Source organism: Mirounga angustirostris, unplaced genomic scaffold (genome assembly GCF_029215605.1).
Source record: "Mirounga angustirostris isolate CCGP_5_RB_7025 unplaced genomic scaffold, mMirAng1.0.hap1 SCAF_1, whole genome shotgun sequence".
NCBI classification, from domain to species: Eukaryota; Metazoa; Chordata; class Mammalia; order Carnivora; family Phocidae; genus Mirounga; species Mirounga angustirostris.
Window position 1 is genome coordinate 212,406,556 of NW_026991709.1, and position 19,563 is coordinate 212,426,118.

Below are 19,563 nucleotides of genomic sequence, written 5' to 3' on the forward strand. Positions count from 1 at the left end.
TCCCCACTGGGCCCACACGGTGCCCCCTCCCACCCGGAGTGCTTCTGGGCAGGGATCTTTTATTTTTAGCCTGGTCAGGGGATACGGCCTTTTTATAGCCCTGGGAGGTGCCAGGATTTCCAATGTCCAAGGGAAGTTTAAAAAATTGTTCTCTTCCCAAGAAAAGGAGCTTCCTGACCTCTCAGGGGGGCCTGGCCCAATCTCCTGTCTTCCCTGATGCTCCCCTGGGGTCCCTCAGACCCTCTATCGGGCTCTGCGCTGGTCCCCACCCTGTAAACCCTATCCCCCTTCTCTTCGGGCCCCTGGGCACCGGCGGCGGGCAGGCTGGGGTGGCGCCGCGTGCCCGCCCATCCCTCGCTGGGTCTCGGAGACTTGCCATCACGCGGGGCCGTGATGAACGCTGACACCGCCCCGCCCATTCCCCAGCCTTGCTCACCTGTCTCCTGTCCTCAGGAGCTTTGCCGGCCTTCTGCCCTCTTCTTTACTTCCTTTCTTTTAAAAAAAAAATTTTTTTTTAAAGATTTTATTTTTCAACAGAGAGAGAGACAGCGAGAGAGGGAACACAAGCAGGGGGAGTGGGAGAGGGAGAAGCAGGCTTCCCGCCAACGTGGGACTCGATCCGAGGACACTGGGATCATGACCTGAGCCAAAGCCAGATGCTTAACGACTGAGCCACCCAGGCGCCCTACTTCCTATTTTCGAGTCATGTAACAGTTTCCTTTAAACAGGCTTTAAAATTGACTCTCCCCCCCCTATTTTCTCCTGGAATTAGATTGTGGTGATGGTTGCACAACCTTGAGACTATACTAAAAGGCATGGGATTGCACACTTTAAGAAATGGTGAATTTTCTCGGTAAAAACTTGTAACAAACTCGTCTTTATTTTGAAACGTGGGTCATTTGCAGTATTAACACCTGTAAACTCACATGTTGTCGGGGGGTGGGGTGGGGGAGCCTAGCTAAGCTTTGCTCCCTAAGACGTATTTGAATAAATACACAAGTAATGTGAAGCTTTCAAAGCCCACCCATAGCAGACGTGTAAGTGGGTGTGCAGACAGTGGGCGCCCCGTGACCAGGAGGCTTTGTGTCTCCCATGCCCCAGGACATTTTCACCGACAGTCTCAGTCCTTCTTGTCCCGTTGCAGGCAGCTGCTGCTGTTCACCCCGAATTACAGATGAGGACACTGAGGCACGGGGAGGGGCGGTGGCATTCCTGAGGTCACGTGGCCGCTGTCCTGACCACTGTCCCACATGGCCCAGTGAGCGTGCTCATTCTCTGAATGAGGAAACGACCCCATCAGAGCTTTGATGGTGGGTTTGTGGCCCGAGGGCTGAAGCCAGAACCACCCCCGCCGCACGTGTTTCATTTAATTGTATTTAACTTTTGTTCTTAATAAAATATTATTAATGTTTTTAATTCCAGTGTTGTTAATACAGTGATAATTCGTTTCTGGTGTCAATTTCATCTAACTTTTAGAAGAACCAGCTTTTCGGTTGATTTTTCTCTTACCGTTTGTGCATTTTTTGAAATTTTTAGTTTTTTTTAAGTTTTATTTATTTAAGGAATTTCTATGCCCAATGTGGGGCTCAAACTCACGACCCGAGATCAACAGTCGCTCACTCCTCTGACCAAGCCCGCGGGGCATCCCTTGTTTGTGCATTTCTGTTTCCCTGATTTCCACTCTGTTTTCCTTCCTGGCTTCCATGTACTCGGGGTTTAATTCGCACTCGTACTTCCAGCTTCCTGAGGTGACACTTAAGACCTCGGTGCAGCCCCCCTCCAGCCTGTTCCTGCAGCTGCAGCCGGTGACCTCCAAGCTTCAATCCAGGCACATCTCTCCTCGCCCTGAGGGTGAAGCGCAGACCGCTCACCCTGCACCGCCTGCCTGAGCTCCCCCAGCTCCTTCCTCCCTCACTCCATCTGGCCACATGGGCCTCCTTGTGAATTCATTTATTCATTATTCATTCAGCAAACTACCATGTGCCAGACCTTCTTCTAGGCAGGGACACAACAGGGAATGAGCTGGTGCAGGTGACATTCTAGGGAAGGGGACACAAGGAACAAATAAGGAAGCAAATGAAGAAAAGGATCAGGATCATCTCAGGGGCTAAAGTTATATGCGGGCTGAGAAGGAAATACCTAAGGGGGATGTGATGGCTGAGATGCTTTCAGTGATCAGGGAAGGCTTCATGGAGGAGGGGGACATCGGGTCAAAATTACTGATGAGCTTTTGGTAGAGGACACTAAGGCATTGGGCAGGGGGAGAGGTTGCACTGGGGAGCCTCAAGTGTCCCATCCAAGGCAGGTTCAACGTCTCTCCTGCAACCTATGGGAGGCACAGGGGCCGGGGGCCGGGACGGAACACTGCCTCCCTCCGCAGGGCTGGTGGTGGCAGCACCCCGATAGGGGCTGGGTGTTGCCTAAGGCCCATGGTAACTGCTCAGTGGAACAGCCTCCTTGTCCACTCCCCGCCGAGCCTCCTGCAGGAATCCACACCCGCTCGCTCCGGGGACAGAGTCAGCGCCCTGCTGTGCCGGCCCGGAGTGCCCGTGCTCCCAGGGACTGGTCACCTCCCCTTTCCAGCCCGTGATGTGATTTAGAGCCATGCTATCTTTAACCCCGGGCCGGGACGCTCTGCTCCCCTCCCTGTAAACACCGCTCAGATGACAGTCCTGGAATCCTGTGGGGGTGGCGGGCCCCAGGCATGCGGGGCCCAAGCTGGAGGCCCCGGACTCCCCAAGGTGGGAGACACTCGCCCATGAATTCACCCACCCATCCACTCCCTCGGCACAGGGGCTCCCAGGACCCAGCCATGACTGACACCGCCCAGGGCTCTGGGAGGTCGGAGACAGGAACGCACTGAGCGGCCGGCCAAGTGGGCAAAATGGGAGGCACTGATCCCAGCTCGGGGAGGATGGGCAGCGGCTCCCACGGGTGGGGCTGCATGCGTTCAGCACCTCCACCCTGGGCTCCCAGCCCGCTCAGCTTGTCAGCTCACCTGCCAGGGACTTGTCACCACGTCTGCTGGGTGGCCTTAGGGAGCCGTGGCACCCATCCCTGCATTTCACACAGCCCCGCCTTCACTCAGACTGCAGAGGTTTGGGGACACAGGGTGGAGCAGTGCGCACACCTCACTCCCAGCCCACTACGACTGGCTGGGTCAGGGAGCTCTGCATCCTGTGGGCCACCGCCTGGGGACACCCCCCCGCCCCCAGGAACCAGATCCTCTGCCACCGTTCGGCGCAGCGGGATCACCGCTCACCTGGTCTGAGTGGCCTTCGTGAGACTGGGGTTGAAATCACAATTCTCAGTTCTAAGCTCGGGGGGGGGGAAAAAGCACGTGGCCTGGGTGGGCTTTCCTCTGTGGCGAGTCTTCGAACACGCCGTAGCCGGCTTCCCCCACTTGCGAAACGGGGAGAACACCTACTTCCCTGAGCTGCCATGAGTGGCCCACAAAGGCACACGGGATGGAGCCTGGCATACAGCAAGGGCCCAATAAATGCTCTGGCCGGTGTCGTGTCTCCTGAGGCCACTCTTGAGCACCTACTGATTCAACGCCCACTCCTTCAAGGCAACGATGTGTTCACACTACAGGGGGGCGGGCAGATGCCCCAGTGAGGCCAGGAGATGAGCAGCAGCCCCCCACCCAACACGCTGCTGGAGGCCGGGCCTTCCCCAGTCGTGCGGGGGTCCACCCCCCACACCCCGGCCTGAGGACACACAGCAGGGCTTGGGCCCGGCTAACTGGAGAGAACCAGATCTTCCTCCCCAGACGGAACGGCTCCAGGAAGCCCACCGACGTCACCCGCAGCCTCTTGCCGCCCCCCCAATCTCTGGAGGGCCACGCCACCTCTTCTGTGGCAACCCTGCCACAAAGCAGGGGTTTGGAGGAGACCAGTGGCTTTCCTGTCTCCCCCCCACCCCCCGCACAGATCAGGCCACTCCCCTGGGGAAACCTGACACAGCGGCCCCAGGACACCCCCAGGAACTCCCCCAGTGAGAGGCGGTGGCCTGGGGGCTGGGGTCTCCACTGACCCACACCACGGGCCTCTGCGCTCAGCAGCTGCTGATGGCCCCGCCGGAGGACTTGAGCGTCAGCGCAAAGACTCACAACGTAAACTGCCTCATTGCTTTATTCCGTGCCTTCAAGGGACAGTGACTGTTTCCTGCCTCAACAGGAGGTCAAGCCTGGCCTTGTAAATAAATAATGTCCTAACTAACACTGCAAATCCAAACGAGGCCGAGTTTCCCTGGAGGGGAGGGACACCCAGGGGCCCCACACGGGGCTGTGTTGCGGCCGCCCGCCGAGGCTGCGGGAAAGGTGCGGGGAGGGGAGGACGCCCCTCTCCCGATGTCCCCCTCTCCTGAGCAGCTGCTTCTGTCCCCTTCTACTGTCCCCTGCTCTGCGGCTGGCTGCCGGGGCGTGTGCAGGGTCGCTCCAGAGAGATCGCAAGATCTCGAGGCGGCAGTTTCTCCAGCACGGGCACATGAGACCCTGAGGGATGGGAAACCAAGATTCTGCAGTTGGCAACTTGTGGACATTCACCGTCTTACCTGGCTGACTCAGCAGCGTACTTGCAATCTGCTCGGGAACGCCTGGATCCAGGCTTTCAAGCAGCTACAAAAAAAAAAAAAAAAAATGGCTAGAGCCGCTGGGCTGCCCATCACTTGGGATCTGCAAGGCTGAGGCAGCCTGCCGTTTTTGGACTCAGTAATTGTGAGAACCGTACCCAAGCCAGCCACGCTAGTTCTCACTGGGTGGGGGAGAGACGCCACACCAGCTCCCTCAGCATCTGGAAAATGCTTCTCTTGCTAATGAGAACGTCGGGAAGCCCGAGTAGAAGGCAAGTGAGTGAAGTTTTAAAAAAAGACGTAGTCACTCTTACTTTTGGGCCCGACGCTGGGGACTTCTACCTGCCTCACCAAATTCTCCACACCGTAAAGCTCACTCCCGATAGCCTTGCCATCTCAGGCACGACGGAAACCTCCCTGTGTGAAATTAACTTCTTAAATCTGACAAAACATTCTTTAAAAAAGAAAAAAAAAAATATGGCAGCGAAACCTCGGGACTCCTGTGCCCCACGTGTAACCTGCCCACTCATGAATCAAGAGAACACCAAACCAACGAAAGCAATGCGAGGAGCAGGCTGCCCAGGGCAGGGAGCCCGGCCCACGGGCTCACGGGCCGCGGTCACGGTGGCGTAGCAGGGAGCGGGGTGCAAGTGTGCTGCCGGAAGAAGGGAGTCGGTCTTGCTTCTCGAGTCTCCAACTTTTGACCTCAGGAGCCCCCGGTCCCGGCGCTGCATTTGGCGGCTGGGTTTCTCTGGCAATGTAGGGGCAGAGAAGCATGGACCCGATTCTCAGCTTCTTCCTGTTGCTGGGAGAGAAAGAAGGCAAAAGCTTCAATTCCTCTGCCTCCCGGCAAGGAGGCGAAATCCTCTGGAACCCAGGCAGATGGGATGCGGGGAAGGGCGTGCATCTTCTCCTGATGAAAGACTGGCCCGTTGGCTGGCCAAAAACAGCTCTTTGAACACACGATCCTGAAGGCTGTGAGCACCAACAACCTGCTAGTTCCTTTCCCCTCCCCGCAGATGTGACGGGGCTGCGGAGGCTAGAGAGCCCTTCTATGTCACGCCACCCGAGGGCTCATGAAGAGAGGGTGAGGGCACGCGTGGGCTCCGCCCCTCCCGGATTCTCCTCTCTCTGAACCCCGTCAGTGTAGCTCGATGAAGGCCTCCAGCTCCTCGGGGATGAAGCCCTTGTAGGGGATCTTGTTCTTGTCCAGGGCGCGGGCTGCAAGGCACTGCAGGGTGACATAGTTGAAGGGCTGAATGGTGCTCTTGGCCAGCAGCTTTTCATCCAGCAGCTCGTAGGCGGTCTTCTTGAAGGCATTGGTGGCATCCATGTGGGCACCCGCTTCGATGAGGGCGTTCATGATCCCGGGGCAGTTGTTCTGGGCCGCTATGTGCAGTGGGGTGTTGTTGTCAAAGTCCCGGCTGTCCGGGTCAGCCCCACAGTCCAGCAGCACCTTGACCACCTGGAGGGAGGGGAATCGGCCCACCGGGTAGCGGCCAACGTTGGTGGTGTCCTTGTCCACGGCCATGTGCAGAGGCGTGAAGCCATTCTTGCCCCGGGGGGCGCACTTCAGCAGCCGGTAGACGGTCTGGTGCTTCAGGTGCTCCTGGTCCGGCGTGCACTCCACTTTCTCCAACAGGTAGAGCAGGTGGAGGATGATGGCCAGGGCCTTGGTGAACTGGGCCGAGTCCCCAGGTTCCTTGGGCAGCTGCAGGGCCCTCTCCACTTCCCGCACTCCCTTGCACAGCACCCCCATGAGGTCTGCAAAGCCGATCTGGGTGCCCAGGCTGCCCTTGGCCGCCCGGTCCTGGAGCACGTAAGAGAAGAGCTCGGCAAAGGACAGGAAGCTGCTGGCGGTCATGGGGCTCAGGGGCTCCAGGTTGCTCTGCTGCATGTCCAGGGCGTACTTCCACAGGCGGATGCAGCGCTCAAAGTTGCCCGAGTCGGCGTAGACCGCACCCCGGTAGCGGATGTAATAGGAAGTGTCTGGGTGAGAAGGGCCCAGGATGCGCTCCCGGATCAACAGGGCCTGCATGCGCATCTCATCGGGGTCAGTGATCAGCGCTTCCAGCTCCTCGGTGGTGGTCACCTCCCTGGAGTAGTCGTAGGCCAGGACCAGCTGCGGGGGCTCCGGCTTGGGCAGATAGGCTCCGCCCTGGTGCCGCAGCTCCATGGCCCGTCTCCAGTGCTTCAGCGCCCCGAGCAGATCCCGCTTCTTATCCACGTACGTGGCTCCCAGCAACTCCAGAGCTTCCACAGCAGCCTCCCGGCTGGTGGGGCAGCAGCTCTCGCAAGAATCGCTCAGCGCCTCCTCCGGGCAGGAGCCACAGCCGCGGGCGCCCTGCGGCGGCGCGCACCCCGGGCCGGCGGCGCAGGGGCCCTCTCCGGACGGCCCCGGCCGCACGTCCTCGCCGCCCGCAGGCTGCTCCTGGATGAGGTACTCCACGATGTTGGTGTGGCCCGTGACGCTGGCCGCCAGCAGGGGGGTCATGCCGTAGCCGTCGCGCTCCATGCGAGCGTTGCACCCCAGCAGCAGCTGCAGGATCTCCAGGCTGCCGGACTCGGCGCAGTCGTGCAGGGCCGTGTTGCCCTTGGCGCTGCGCCGGTTCACCCGGGCGCCCTGCTCCAGCAGGTAGCGGGCGATCTCGCGGTGGCCCTTGTAACAGGAGATCATGAGGCACGTGTGCCCGTGCCGGTTGGCCACCTCCAGGTCGGCCCGGTGCTCGCCCACCAGGTAGCGCACCACCTCCAGGTGCCCGTCAAAGCAGGCGGCGCGCAGGGGCGTCGAGTTGGTGCGCGTGGTGCGGTTCACCGAGGCCCCGCGGCGCAGCAGGCTGCGCACCACGTCCAGGTGGCCGGCGGCCGAGGCGGCCCACAGCGGCGGCGCGCCCTCGATGGTCTCCCCGTCGAAGTGCACCGCGCCGCCCGCCTCCACGCTCGCGCCGCACCGGTCCACCAGGTACTCGACCACGTCCAAGTGGCCGTAGCGCGCGGCGATGAGCAGCGGCGTGCCCCCGCCGGCCCCCTCGCCCGTCAGCTCGTCCAGCTCCTCCCGGCTGCGGCCGCTGAGCAGCTTCTGAAGCAGCGGCAGCTTGCCGTCGCGGGCGGCGTTGTACACGGCGGTGCGGAGGTCCATGGTCCGGGCTCCCGCCAGGCCATGGGCCGGCCGCCGGGCGACGCGGAGAGCGCGGGCTAGCGCCCGGAGGGGCAGGCGGCAACCTCCCGCGTCTCCCCCGCCGCCATCTCAGGGGCCTCTCCGGAGGAACAAAATGGCTGCCGCGGCCGGGCGCCGCGGGTGTTGGCGGGTGCGCAGGGAAATGTAGTCCTGGGGGCCGGCCTCCCCCGCAGGACAGACGAGGAACGGACAGGGCCAAGACTACCCCTCGTGGAAGGACGCGCACAGGCTGAGGCGAACTGGGAGCACGGTGCATGGGGGGGATCGTCGTTCCGACCAAGGGAATTGAGGCCGAAACGGCCAACGCCTGGACTACAATTCCCGTCGCGCAATGCTATCACTATGACCTCTGGGACCCGGGCAAGTTTGGCGACGTACTTCCTGTGGCTGCCTCAGGGCTCCAGCCCACAGGAAGCGCAGGCGCGGGCCGAGAGACTCCATTCCCCGAAAGGCATCGCGAGCAACTCGGAGCCAATCAGGAGCGAGAACGAGGGCTACGCCGGCCGAAAGGCCGTGTCTCATCTGGGTTTGGCGTGGCCGAGCCGCTGGCCGGCAGGGGGCGCTCGGGGGAGGCGGGAAAGCCGACGGCGCCGGGACATTCGGGGCGCAGGGAGTGCAGGTGGCCCTGGGTTCACAAGTCATAGGATGGGGATTTGAACCCAGCTCCTCCAGCTCCAGACAGAACCTGTGCCCGTAGTCACAGCACGGTAGGCCCCAGCAATCTATGCTATCTTTTATGCCATTGACTGAACTTAGTTTCTACAGTGTTTCTTGTTGCGTAAATGTTATATATTTTCTACAGAAAAAAAAAAAAAACAACAACCCAAAAAACCAAAAACAAGTCAGGAAATGCAGACAAGCAAATGAGAAAAACTGAAAACCCTTTCTTTACTACATCCCTAGCCAGAAACAAAACTGTGATTGATCTGCAAACATTTTTTAAAGATTTTTTTTTTAAGATTTAATTTATCTATTTGATACAGAGAGAGAGAGAGCGCGCGCGCACACAAGCAGGGGGAGCGGCAGGCAGAGGGAGAGGGAGAAGGAGGCTCCCCGCTGAGCAAGGAGCCCGATGGAGGGCTTGATCCCAAGACCCTGGGATCATGACCCGAGCCGAAAGCAGACGCTTAACCGACTGAGCCACCCAGGCGCCCCGTAAGATTTTATTTTAGGTAATATCTACACCTAACATGGGGCTCGAACTCACAATCTTGAGATTAAAAGTTGAATGATCCACCAACTGAGCCACCCGGGCGCCCCGACCTATAAACATTTATTCCCTCTTGCATCCTGTTCTGTGCACATGTCTGAATTTCCTTCACTCTTAATTGCCATTAGTTGTTGAAAACAACACTCTGAATTTAATAACAGCTCTTCAGGGGCAAACAAACAAACAAAAACCAAAAAAAAAAAAAAAAAAAAAACACCCACAAAACCGAAAAGCACCCCACACCATGCTAAACATACACATGGCTTTAAGTGAAATATAGTTCAGGTTCCTTTCTGATTCCTGAAACAATAAAACATGGAAAAGTGGTCTTTGGGGGGATCAAGAAAATACAGGTGTTGGGGCGCCTGGGTGGCTCAGTCGTTAAGCGTCTGCCTTCGGCTCAGGTCATGATCCCAGAGTCGTGGGATCGAGCCCCACATCGGGCTCCCTGCTCGGCGGGAAGCCTGCTTCTCCCTCTCCCACTCCCCCTGCTTGTGTTCCCTCTCTCGCTTTGTCTCTCTCTGTCAAATAAATAAATAAAATTCTTAAAAAAAAAAAAAAAAGAAAATACAGGTGTTATATTACCTGCTTTTTTGCATTTAGCATTATAGCTTGAAGATTTTATCATTCATTCAACAGGTGCCACGTTTTATGTAGGCAGACTCCTGCTGGTGGGTATTTATCGGGTGCCCAGTACGTGCCAGGTACCTCTCTGGACATCAGGGGTATGATAGTGAACAAGACAAACAAAAATCTGTGCCTTGGCAGAGCTGATATTCAAATAACATAGATTTTCCAGCAGTACTTTTAGTATAGTATTCCATAGTGTGGAAATGTGCTACGATTTATGTAGGTAATCCCCTGCTATCAAAACCCCCACTAGCTGCATACTTTTAGCCAAATACTTATGTGCTTTCTTTTCTTTGTTTTTTTTTTTAAACTGGGGCAAAATGTATGTAACATAAAATTAACCTTTTGACCATTTTTAAATGCACAGCTCAGCGGCATGAAACATACCCACACTGTTGTACAACCACCCCCACCCTCCGTCTCCAGAACTCTCCATCTCCCCACACGGAGACTCTGTCCCCATGAAGCAGAGACTCCCCACCCCCTGCCCCAGCCCTGGCTCGCACCCTCTCCTCTCTGTCTCTGTGGACAGGACTCCTCTGGGGACCTCCTGGGAGTGGGGTCCTGCAGGATGTGTCCTTCTGGGTCTGGCTCCTCTCACTGAGCAAAGTGTCCTCAGGGTCCCTCTGCGTTGTGGCAGGTGTTCAGGACGTCCTAACCCACTTCCTGTCTGTGGGTGTGCCTGCTCTGGACATTCACATAAATGGAATCACACACCAAGTGGCCTTTTGTGTCTGGTTCTCTCACTGAGCGTCCTGTGCTCGTGGTCCAGCCACACCGCAGATTCAATCTTCGTTAAGCCACTACAGTTCTGGATTTTCTGACCCACTTTGGGGATGCATCCTAACTCACCCACTCTTGGGGGAAAGCCAGAGGCCAGGGAAGAAAGGGCTGAAGTTTGAATGAGATTGAGGGTAACTGATAAAGCAGGACAGCAGAGGAATTTTGGGCGGGGGAGGAATCCAGGATGTGGGAGGAACCGACTGTGGACTCATCTGCCCTCCAGAGAGAAGACAGAGAAAAGAATATGGGCATGGGAAAGGGGAGAGATTTGGGGGGGAACCCCAGGGCCCGGAGCTCCCTTAGCTGTACTCTAGCTCTAAAACAGAGTAAGGACATGCCCACATCAACTTTTGATTTCGCTGGCCCCTGCTCCCAACTGTGGAGGAGGACCTCAGTCTCCCCTCCAGGTTGGGCTGGAACCCCCGTGTACCGGCTTCTAAGAGCTGACTATTACGGATTTTTGACAACTAGAAGTTAAACCCAGCCAGTACCGAAAATTAAATTATAGGTACCTAAAACTTAACCAATCATGTAAAAAGAAAGTGATAAATACTGGACCCACATCACCTCCTCATTACTACATATTGCTATTAGCCACGCTCTCCAGGGGATTCGTGCCTCCTGCCTCTACATGGTGGAAATGGTAGGTGATGGTGTGGCCCTGCGCATCTCTTCCTAATTTCCTGCTCTGTGACTCCACCCCCCGAAACTGGAGATCATCCGTGGTGGAAGTATCTGCGGTCCGGAAACGGGCTGATGATAAAAATCAGCAACCCTTCCCCTCAAGGCCCCCTGACTTTGCCCTGTCTTTTCCTCCCCACCGCACGCAGACCACTGTGCATCCTAACCCACTACATAATTTATATATTTCAGACGTTATTCTCAGTCTGCCCATTGCAAAGTCGGCTTGGACTAGCAGAGATTTTTGTCGATGGTGCTCAATGCCATGTTTCTAGAACAGTGCCTGGAACACAGCGGGCGCTCCACACGTTATGTGGAATGGATAAAGGGGTCCTTCCAGTAAGCTCATCTTAACCACAGCACCACCCCGCCTGAGAATGATGGCTGATGCCCTGGAGCTAGCACGTTCCACCCTCTCTTTCATTCTGATTTTTGTCTGCCGCCCTCAGCTTCCGGGGAGGCAGCCACGGGAAGACAGCGTGGGGGCCGCTATTTGGCCGTGACTGTGGCCCAGGCCAGGAGACTGCCTCTTTCCCAACCCCTCGCGCCCGGGGGAGCCTGTTGTCCCGCTACCTGTCCCCGCGCCCCGGCCCAGCTGGCTGCAAACGTCGGGCCGCCGTGCGCTCGCACACCTGGGGCGGTCGGCCAGGTGCGCTCCGCGGGCCCAGGTGCGCTCCTTTAGCGCCCCACGCGGCAGGCACGCGGGGGACCGGGCCACCTGCGCGGGGCCGCGCTCCGGGCGCACCAAGCTGGGGGGCTTTCACCCGAGCGCGCCTTAAAAATTTTTTAATGAGAAAATATTTTAAAACATTCAGAAAAATCGCGAAAATAAATATAATAGACCTCAAATAGTAAAAGCCAAAGGTTAGGCGGATTCATTCATTCCGTAAATACTTTATGAGATGACCAGGTGTCAGGCACTGGTTTTAGGAGCTGGGATGCAGCTAGTAGAAAAAAAAAGATAAAAACCTCTTAACTCCAGGGGCGCCTGGGTGGCTGGGTCGGTTGAGCATCTGCCTTCAGCTCAGGTCATGATCTCGGGGCCCTGCTCAGCGGGGAGCCAGCTTCTCTCTCTCACTTTCCTTCTGCGTTTTTTGTTTGTTTGTTTCTCTCTCTCTCAAATAAATAAATAAAATTTGTATATAAAAAAGATTTAAAACCTCTTACTCCAGAATCTGGTGTAAGTGGGGGAGGCTGGTGAGAAATTACATAAATAACGATATTCATTTACTAGTACTGTGTTACCGGTTGAATGTCCCCGCCCCCCCTTCAGATGCTGAAATCCTAACCTAACCTGTGAAAGCAATGGTATTAGGAGGTGGGGCCTCTGGGAGGGGCTTAGGTCATGAGGGTGGAGCCTCCATGAATGGGGTTGAGCGCCCTTCGAGAGAAGCCCCTGCCCCTTCCTCCCGCGCACAATGAGAAGTCATCCACGATCCAGGAAGAGGGCCCTCACCCCAACCATGCTGGCACCCTGACTTTGGACTTCCCAGGCTCACAGACTGTAAGAAATAGATATCTGTGGTTTATAAGCTACCCAGACAGACTGCCATAACAAAATATCACAGATGGCGGGGGAGGGGGGGGGCTTACAACAGAAATGTATTCTGGAGGCTGGAAGTCAAAGATCAAGGTATCAGCAGGGTTGGTGTGTCCTGAGGCCTGACTCCCCGCCCCCCTTCCAGACCAGCCATTCACTAGCTGCCCCTACCCACGGGTAAGGGAAGAAGCCCTCCAGCTGAGACCTGCCCAAATTCCTCACCTGCAGAATTGGTGAGATACAAGAAAACAATGATTATTTTAAGCCTGCGTGTTATGGGGTAGCTGGTGATACAGTAATAGTAACTGGAACTGCATTAAATGTAGCTTGTGGCTTGAATTTGCATGTCTATAATTACTAACCAAATCACACAGTTCCCCCAAGAGTTTGTTTACTATGTCTGTCTCCTCCCTGGGGGAACTGCCTGCTCACTGGGGAAATCTGCCATGGCTTCGTTCCTAAGAAACAGTTTCAACGTGTCGCTGAAGGGAGTCGACAGATTTCTGTTGCCGAGCACAGACTTTGCTCCGTTCATCCTTTCATCCACAGTTATTAATCTTCTGGCCACCTACTATGTGCGGGGTCACCTGCTGGAAGCTGGGGATACGGCAGTGAGCAAGCCAAACACCCTTCTCAAGAGCCCGGAATCTGGCAGAGGGCAATAACTCAACTCCTGCTGCATGCGTGGTGAGGGACGCAGGAGCCCAGGGGGTGGACAGACTGTCCCTGGCTGGGGAGGGAGGGAGGAAGTTGGGAGATGCTTTTTCTCCAGGTAGAGTTGTTGCAAGAAGTCATGTTCCACATCATTCTAGTTATCTTTTGGCTTAACAAATGACCCCAAGCTTAGTGACTTCTGTGGACTGCATTGTGTCCTCCCAAAATTCATATGTAGAAGCCCCATGCCCCCAGTGTGGCCGCATCTGGAGATGGTCTGTAGGAGGTAACCCCCAGCCCTTGATGTCACACGGTGTCACTTCTATTCTATTTGCTGGGAGGTAGACACTGAGTCTGGTCCGCTTCAAGGGGAGAGAATCCGATGCCACCCTCTCAGGGGAAGGGAATTTAATGTGGGAGGGATGTCCAAAAGTTTATAGATGTTTTTAATTTTTTATTATTTCTTAAAGATTTTATTTATTTATTTGAGAGAAAGAGACAGTGCACACAAGCAAAGGGAGGGGCAGAGGGAGAAGCAGGCTCCCCGCTGAGCAGGGAGCCCGATGCAGGGCTTGATGCAGGGCTCGATCCCGGGACTCTAGGATCACGACCTGAGCCGAAGGCAGTCACTTAAACAACTGAGCCACCCAGGCGCCCATGTCTTTCTCTTTTAGTGTAGGAGTGTGAACTGTGAAGGCACCCCCAAACTCACACACACTTGGGGTTTGGAGAAAGAGACAGGAGCTTTCCACTGGAGACAGTTGTGGAACATTTTAGTTATTGCTTCTGCAAGTGGAGATTGACATCAGTGACATCTAATGATATATATATATATTTTTTTTTCTTTCTCATTGAAGGCCTTAAAAAATGACCCTCCAGGGGCACCTGGGTGGCTCAGTCAGTTAGGATAATTTTGACTCTTGATTTCAACTCAGGTCATGATATCAAGGTCATGAGATGGAGCCCTGCATTGGGATCCTCATTGGGCATGGAGCCTGCTTAAGATTCTCTCTCTCCCTCACCCTCTGCCCCTTCCCCCCACTTGCACACACTCTCTCTCTAAAAGAATAAAAAAAAAATTTTAAAAAGGAAGAAAGAAACGATCCTCCAATCTCAGCAGAAATGTTATTGAGTAATAGGAGTGTATGTTTCCTTATGACAACAAGCAAGAGAGACATTTTTCTTTGTGTTTGTAACTTTTTATTTTTTTGAAATATTTTATTTATTTATTTGATAGAGAAAGACACAGCGAGAGAGGGAACACAAGCAGGGGGAGTGGGAGAGGGAGAAGCAGGCTCCCCGCTGATCAGGGAGCCCGATATGGCTCCCAGGACTCTGGGATCATGACCTGAGCTGAAGGCAGATGCTTAACGACTGAGCCACCCTGGCGCCCCTGTGTTTGTAACTTTTTAAATTGAAATAAATTACCCATGTGAAAGCATACAATGACACATTAAAATAACCATCTTGAAATGTATGATCCAGTGGCATTTAGAACATTCACAATGTTGCACAACCACGACCTCCGTCTAGTTCCAAATATTTCCATCAGCCCAAAAGGAAGCCCCATCCCCATTAGCAGTCCCTATCCCACTTCTCTGGATTTGCCTATTCTGGAAGATTCATGTAAATGGAATCACGCACCTTGTGGCCCTTTTGTGTCTGGCTTCCCTCACTGAGCATCAGGCTTCCAAGATTCATCTACATTGTATCATGTTTCAGTACTTCCTGCATTTTTATGGCTGAGTAATATTCCAGTGTAAGGATGGACCACATTTTGTTTATCCATTCATCTGTTGATGGACATGTGGGTTGTTTTCACCTTCTGTCTATTGTGACTAGTGCTGCGATGAACATTGGTATCTAAGTATTTGTTTGAGTCCCTGTTTTCAATTCTTTTGGGTGTAAACCTAGGTGTGGAATTGCTGGATCATATGTTAATTCTATGTTTAACATTTTGAGGAACCACCCAACTGTTTCCCTGTATCTATGATTTAAAAAAGAACAGCTGTATTTTTTTTTAAGATTTTATTTATTTATTTGACAAAGAGTGACACAGTGAGAGAGGAAACACAAGTAGGGGGAGTGGGAGAGGGAGAAGCAGGCTTCCCGAGGAGCAGGGGGCCTGATGTGGGGCCCAGGACCCTGGGATCATGACCTGAGCCGAAGGCAGATGCTTAACGACTGAGCCACCCAGGGGCCCCAAAAGAACAGCTTTATTGAGGTAAACTTGTTATATAATAAACTATGCATATTTAAACTGCACCGTCATGTCATCCATGCATAAAGAATTTTTGGGTTTTTTGTTTTTTTTTTTAAACTTCCTTCCAAAGTAGATGCCTTTGTTTCCTTTTCTCATTGCCCTGGCTAGAACCTCCAGCACACGATTGGACAGGAATGATGGGAGAGAACAGGCCCGTTTTATTCCCAGTCTTGGGGGGGAAGCAACAAGTCTTATACCCTGAAGTATACTGTTCACTGTGGGTTTTCATAGGTATCCTTCATTGGGTCAAGAAAATTCCCCCCTATTACGCTTATCCTGAGGCTGTAAAAAAATTAAGAATAGATGCTAGATTTTGTCAAATGCTCTTTCTGCATTTATTGAGATGATTCTGTGGTTTTCTTTTGGTCCTTAATGACATGGATGGCTTGACATGAATCCAGTCCATTCATAGCGAATGACATGGATTGATTTTCAAATGTTAAACCACCCTTGTATTGTTTGTAACTTCTTCTTTTGATATAATTTCAAGCTTGTAGAAAAGTTGCAAGAAGAGGCGAAGTATTTTTGTATATCCTTTACCCAGATTCCTCAATTGTTGGCACTTTGTTACTTCTGCTTTATCTTTCTCTCTCACTGTAATAGTATACATATATACTATTGTATAGTCTACTTATATAGAGTCTTGTATAGACTTATATAGAGTCTTATAACATATATTTATCATATATAAGTATGCAAATATACATAAGTATATAATATACATAGTATTTACATCATAATTTATAACAAAATATAAGGTGTTATAAATAATATATTACATAATTATATAAAACATACAAAATAATACATAATGTATAAAGTATATTATTTTTTTAAAAGATTTTATTTATTTATTTGAGAGAGAGAGAGAGCACATGAGGGGGTAGGGTCAGAGGGAGAAGCAGACTCCCCGCTGAGCAGGGAGCCTGATGTGGGACTCAATCCCGGGACTCTGGGATCATGACCTGAGCCAAAGGCAGACACTTCACCAACTGAACCACCCAGGCGTCCCTGTATAAAGTATATTATAAATTCATATGACACAAAATAAAATGTAATGCATTTGTACATATACATATACACATACCTATATACACACTATATATATATATGTATATATATATACACACTACATATGTATATATATGTAGAACATATATATATTTTTTCTGAACAATTTGAGTCAGGTCTTGACCAGCTTTACTCTTAAGTACTTCGGTGGACATTTCCTAAGAACAGGACATTCCCTTACAGAACCATAGTTCAGTGATCAAAATTAGATTTACTGCTGAGTCTGAACCAGGTGGGCTACAAGGATGAACTTTTCTCCAACCATTCCCTTCCCTGCTGTCTGTTAAATCTCTCTTCTCTGCCCTGAGGAGCACATTCTGTGACCTGTCTGGTCACTGCCTGTTAAAGGGTCTCACCCTGTCCAGCCCTGTTAGCAATTTCCATCTCAGGGCTTTCTCCATCTTCTCTTTGGTGGGCTAGACATGGGGCTGGGAGTGGCACAGAAGTGCCTGGGATGCCCTCTCTGTGCCCTGTCCCTCCTGCCTCGCTTCGCACCTGTGCCCAGCATGTGCTGCTTCTGTCCGTTCCTCCCTCACTCGCCTGGGGCAGGGCCAAAGAGCAGGAGCTCTGAGTGTACCAGCGGGCATGAGTGCCGACCACCCACACAGATGCCCTCCCTGCTCTGGATTGGGCACAGGCTGGGCTCCTGGGATCCAGAAAGGCAGGGACGGAGGGAATAGATTCCAGAGCCAGATGTGGGTCAAGGGAGGAAACTCAGCCATCTCCTTGTGATGCTGCCTGCCAGTTGTCATGGAAACTGAAGCCACTCTCTCTTGAAGGACCCATTAAGGTACGGGATGTAATCAACTCTCTCCCGAGTGGACCCCCACCCTCCCTGGTGGGAGGCAACCACCCTCAGGGCCAATAGGAAAAGCAGGCCCTGGATAACACAGCATCTGCGGCGTGCCCTCACCACTCCTCCCCAGCCCTGGCTGCAGATGACTCGCTGGGTGACCACAGGTCTGCTTCTGTTTGCATCTCAACATGCCCCCCCCACCCCGATGGAAAGGACAGAGGGACATGTCACATGGCCACATTGTCTCTGAGTATCAGACTCTGAAAGGGGCATAAGGTAATGCCTCAACACTCAGACCCTGGCTATAAACTGCCCGCATTCAAATACTGACTCTGTCACTCACTAGCTGTGCAGCCATCAGGAACTTGCTCCTCTCTGGCCCTTGGTTTCCTCTCCTATAAGATGGATTATAATAATAGTACCTACCTCGTAGGAGGTATTGTACCTAAAAGTTGTTAAAGCAGTGTCTGGATAAAGGAAATGTAGTATATTCATGCAATGGAATATTATTTGGCCATAAAAAAGGAAAGAAGCATCACTCTTGATACAATATAGATGAAGATGGAAACATTATGCTCAGTGAGAGAAGGCAAACACAGCAGACCACAGAACATATTATACTATTTATATGAAATATTCAGAATAGGCAAATGTATAGAGACAAAACAGATTAGTGGTTGTCAGGAGCTGGGGGAGAAGGAGCCTGGGAAGGGACTGCTTAACAGAATGGGGTTCCTTTTGGGGTGATGGAATGTTCCGGAAGTAGGTAGTGGTGATGGTTGCAGAACATTGTGAATGTACTAAATGTCACTGGATTGTTACTTTAAAAGTGTTAAAATGCAAATTTTGTTATGTGCATTTGTTTTACAAGATTTATTTTGTTTTTTTAAAGTTTTTATTTATTTGAGAGAGAGACAGAGTGATAGAGAGCACAAGCGAGGTGAAGGGCAGGGAGCCCAACGCAGGGCTGGATCCCAGGTCTCCGGGATCATGACCTGACCGGAAGGCAGACTGAGCCACCCAGGTACCCCTACAAGATTTATTTTGATGGCAGGACACAACACAGTGACACTTGGAGAGATGAAAGGTAGAACGCTTTGCTACTTGGAGTTCCAAATAAGAAAGGGTGTGCACTGGGGGACAAGGGGACAGCAAGCTGGAGCTGTAGGGGCAGCTTCTAAGTGGCAAGCTGTGTGGGGTTAGCTAGGTTTCTTGGACTTCTTGGGATTGGCTAATTTGAATAACTTCCTGGGCTCCTGGACTATGGGGCTGTCCCTAGTTGCCTGGTTCCTGATCCTGGGGAAATCAAAGCAGGTGCGTAATGTCCCTTGAATATGAGAGCTGATAGGGAAGGAGTCCAGGTGTGAATTTCATCAGCTGCTCAAGAGGAACTGATGGGCCTCTGGCCTGGGGCTCAGAAAAGGGTCCCTCTCACCTACCCTTCCTTCTTCCTTTTCCATCTATCTATCAATCCATTATTTAACCACCTTTATCCTTTTCTTCCTATCTATCCACCTACTTCTCTGTCATTGTTGCCATTGTCCTCATTGTAATTTATTGAGCACTTACTATGTACCAGGCATGGTGCCACGCATTAACACATTCTATCTCCTTGATCTTTACAACAGCCTGAAGAGAGAAGCCATAATTGTCACCATTTTTACAGATAGGGAAGCTGAGTGGGAGGGGAAGGCCTTGCCCAATGTCCCTGCTCATCATTCTTCACTTCCCTGCCCCAATGACCCATGAAAAGTCTCTAATCCCATCACAGGACTAGAAATTTTTTTTTTGTACCTTCTTTGCCTGGTGCTCTCCGAAACTTATTATAATGCCAAGAAACAGTCATGTGCCAAAAGTTGGCTAATTTTAATTTTCAACCCACATCATGCTTCAATGGCAGTGTCTCATATGCTTCCCATGAGTCTCTGAGGCATTTTATTCTTGCAATGTTACCTAAGTGGTTAACTCCGTACTGCAAACTCTTCATTTTCCCACAGGTGCTTTTTGCTTTGAGAACTGTGTTGTGCCCAGTGTAGACTGGATTATCTGTTTTATTTGTTCCGTCCTTGTCTATCTCTCCAGGGTCTTGAAGCTGCAGCCAGGATATGGGTGTCTCTTTTAGGCAGATCTGCCATGTTGCCCATTCATATGCCTTTCCTCTTCAGGAGCTTACAACTGTATTTTG

The 19,563-nt window shown here is 52.5% G+C and overlaps 1 protein-coding gene across 1 annotated transcript; it reads right to left on the reverse strand.

The window, feature by feature from the left end:
• Window positions 1–4,115: 4,115 nt before the first annotated feature.
• FEM1A (fem-1 homolog A) lies at window positions 4,116–8,076 on the reverse strand. The gene has a single exon (XM_045863278.3). The coding sequence runs from the start codon at window positions 7,709–7,711 to the stop codon at window positions 5,714–5,716; it is 1,998 nt and encodes a 665-aa protein (XP_045719234.1). The 5' UTR covers window positions 7,712–8,076; the 3' UTR covers window positions 4,116–5,713.
• Window positions 8,077–19,563: the final 11,487 nt, after the last annotated feature.

Excerpts from the sequence above, each read along its gene's own strand:
- FEM1A (XM_045863278.3), bottom strand. The coding sequence starts at position 7,711 with ATGGACCTCCGCACCGCCGTGTACAACGCCGCCCGCGACGGCAAGCTG.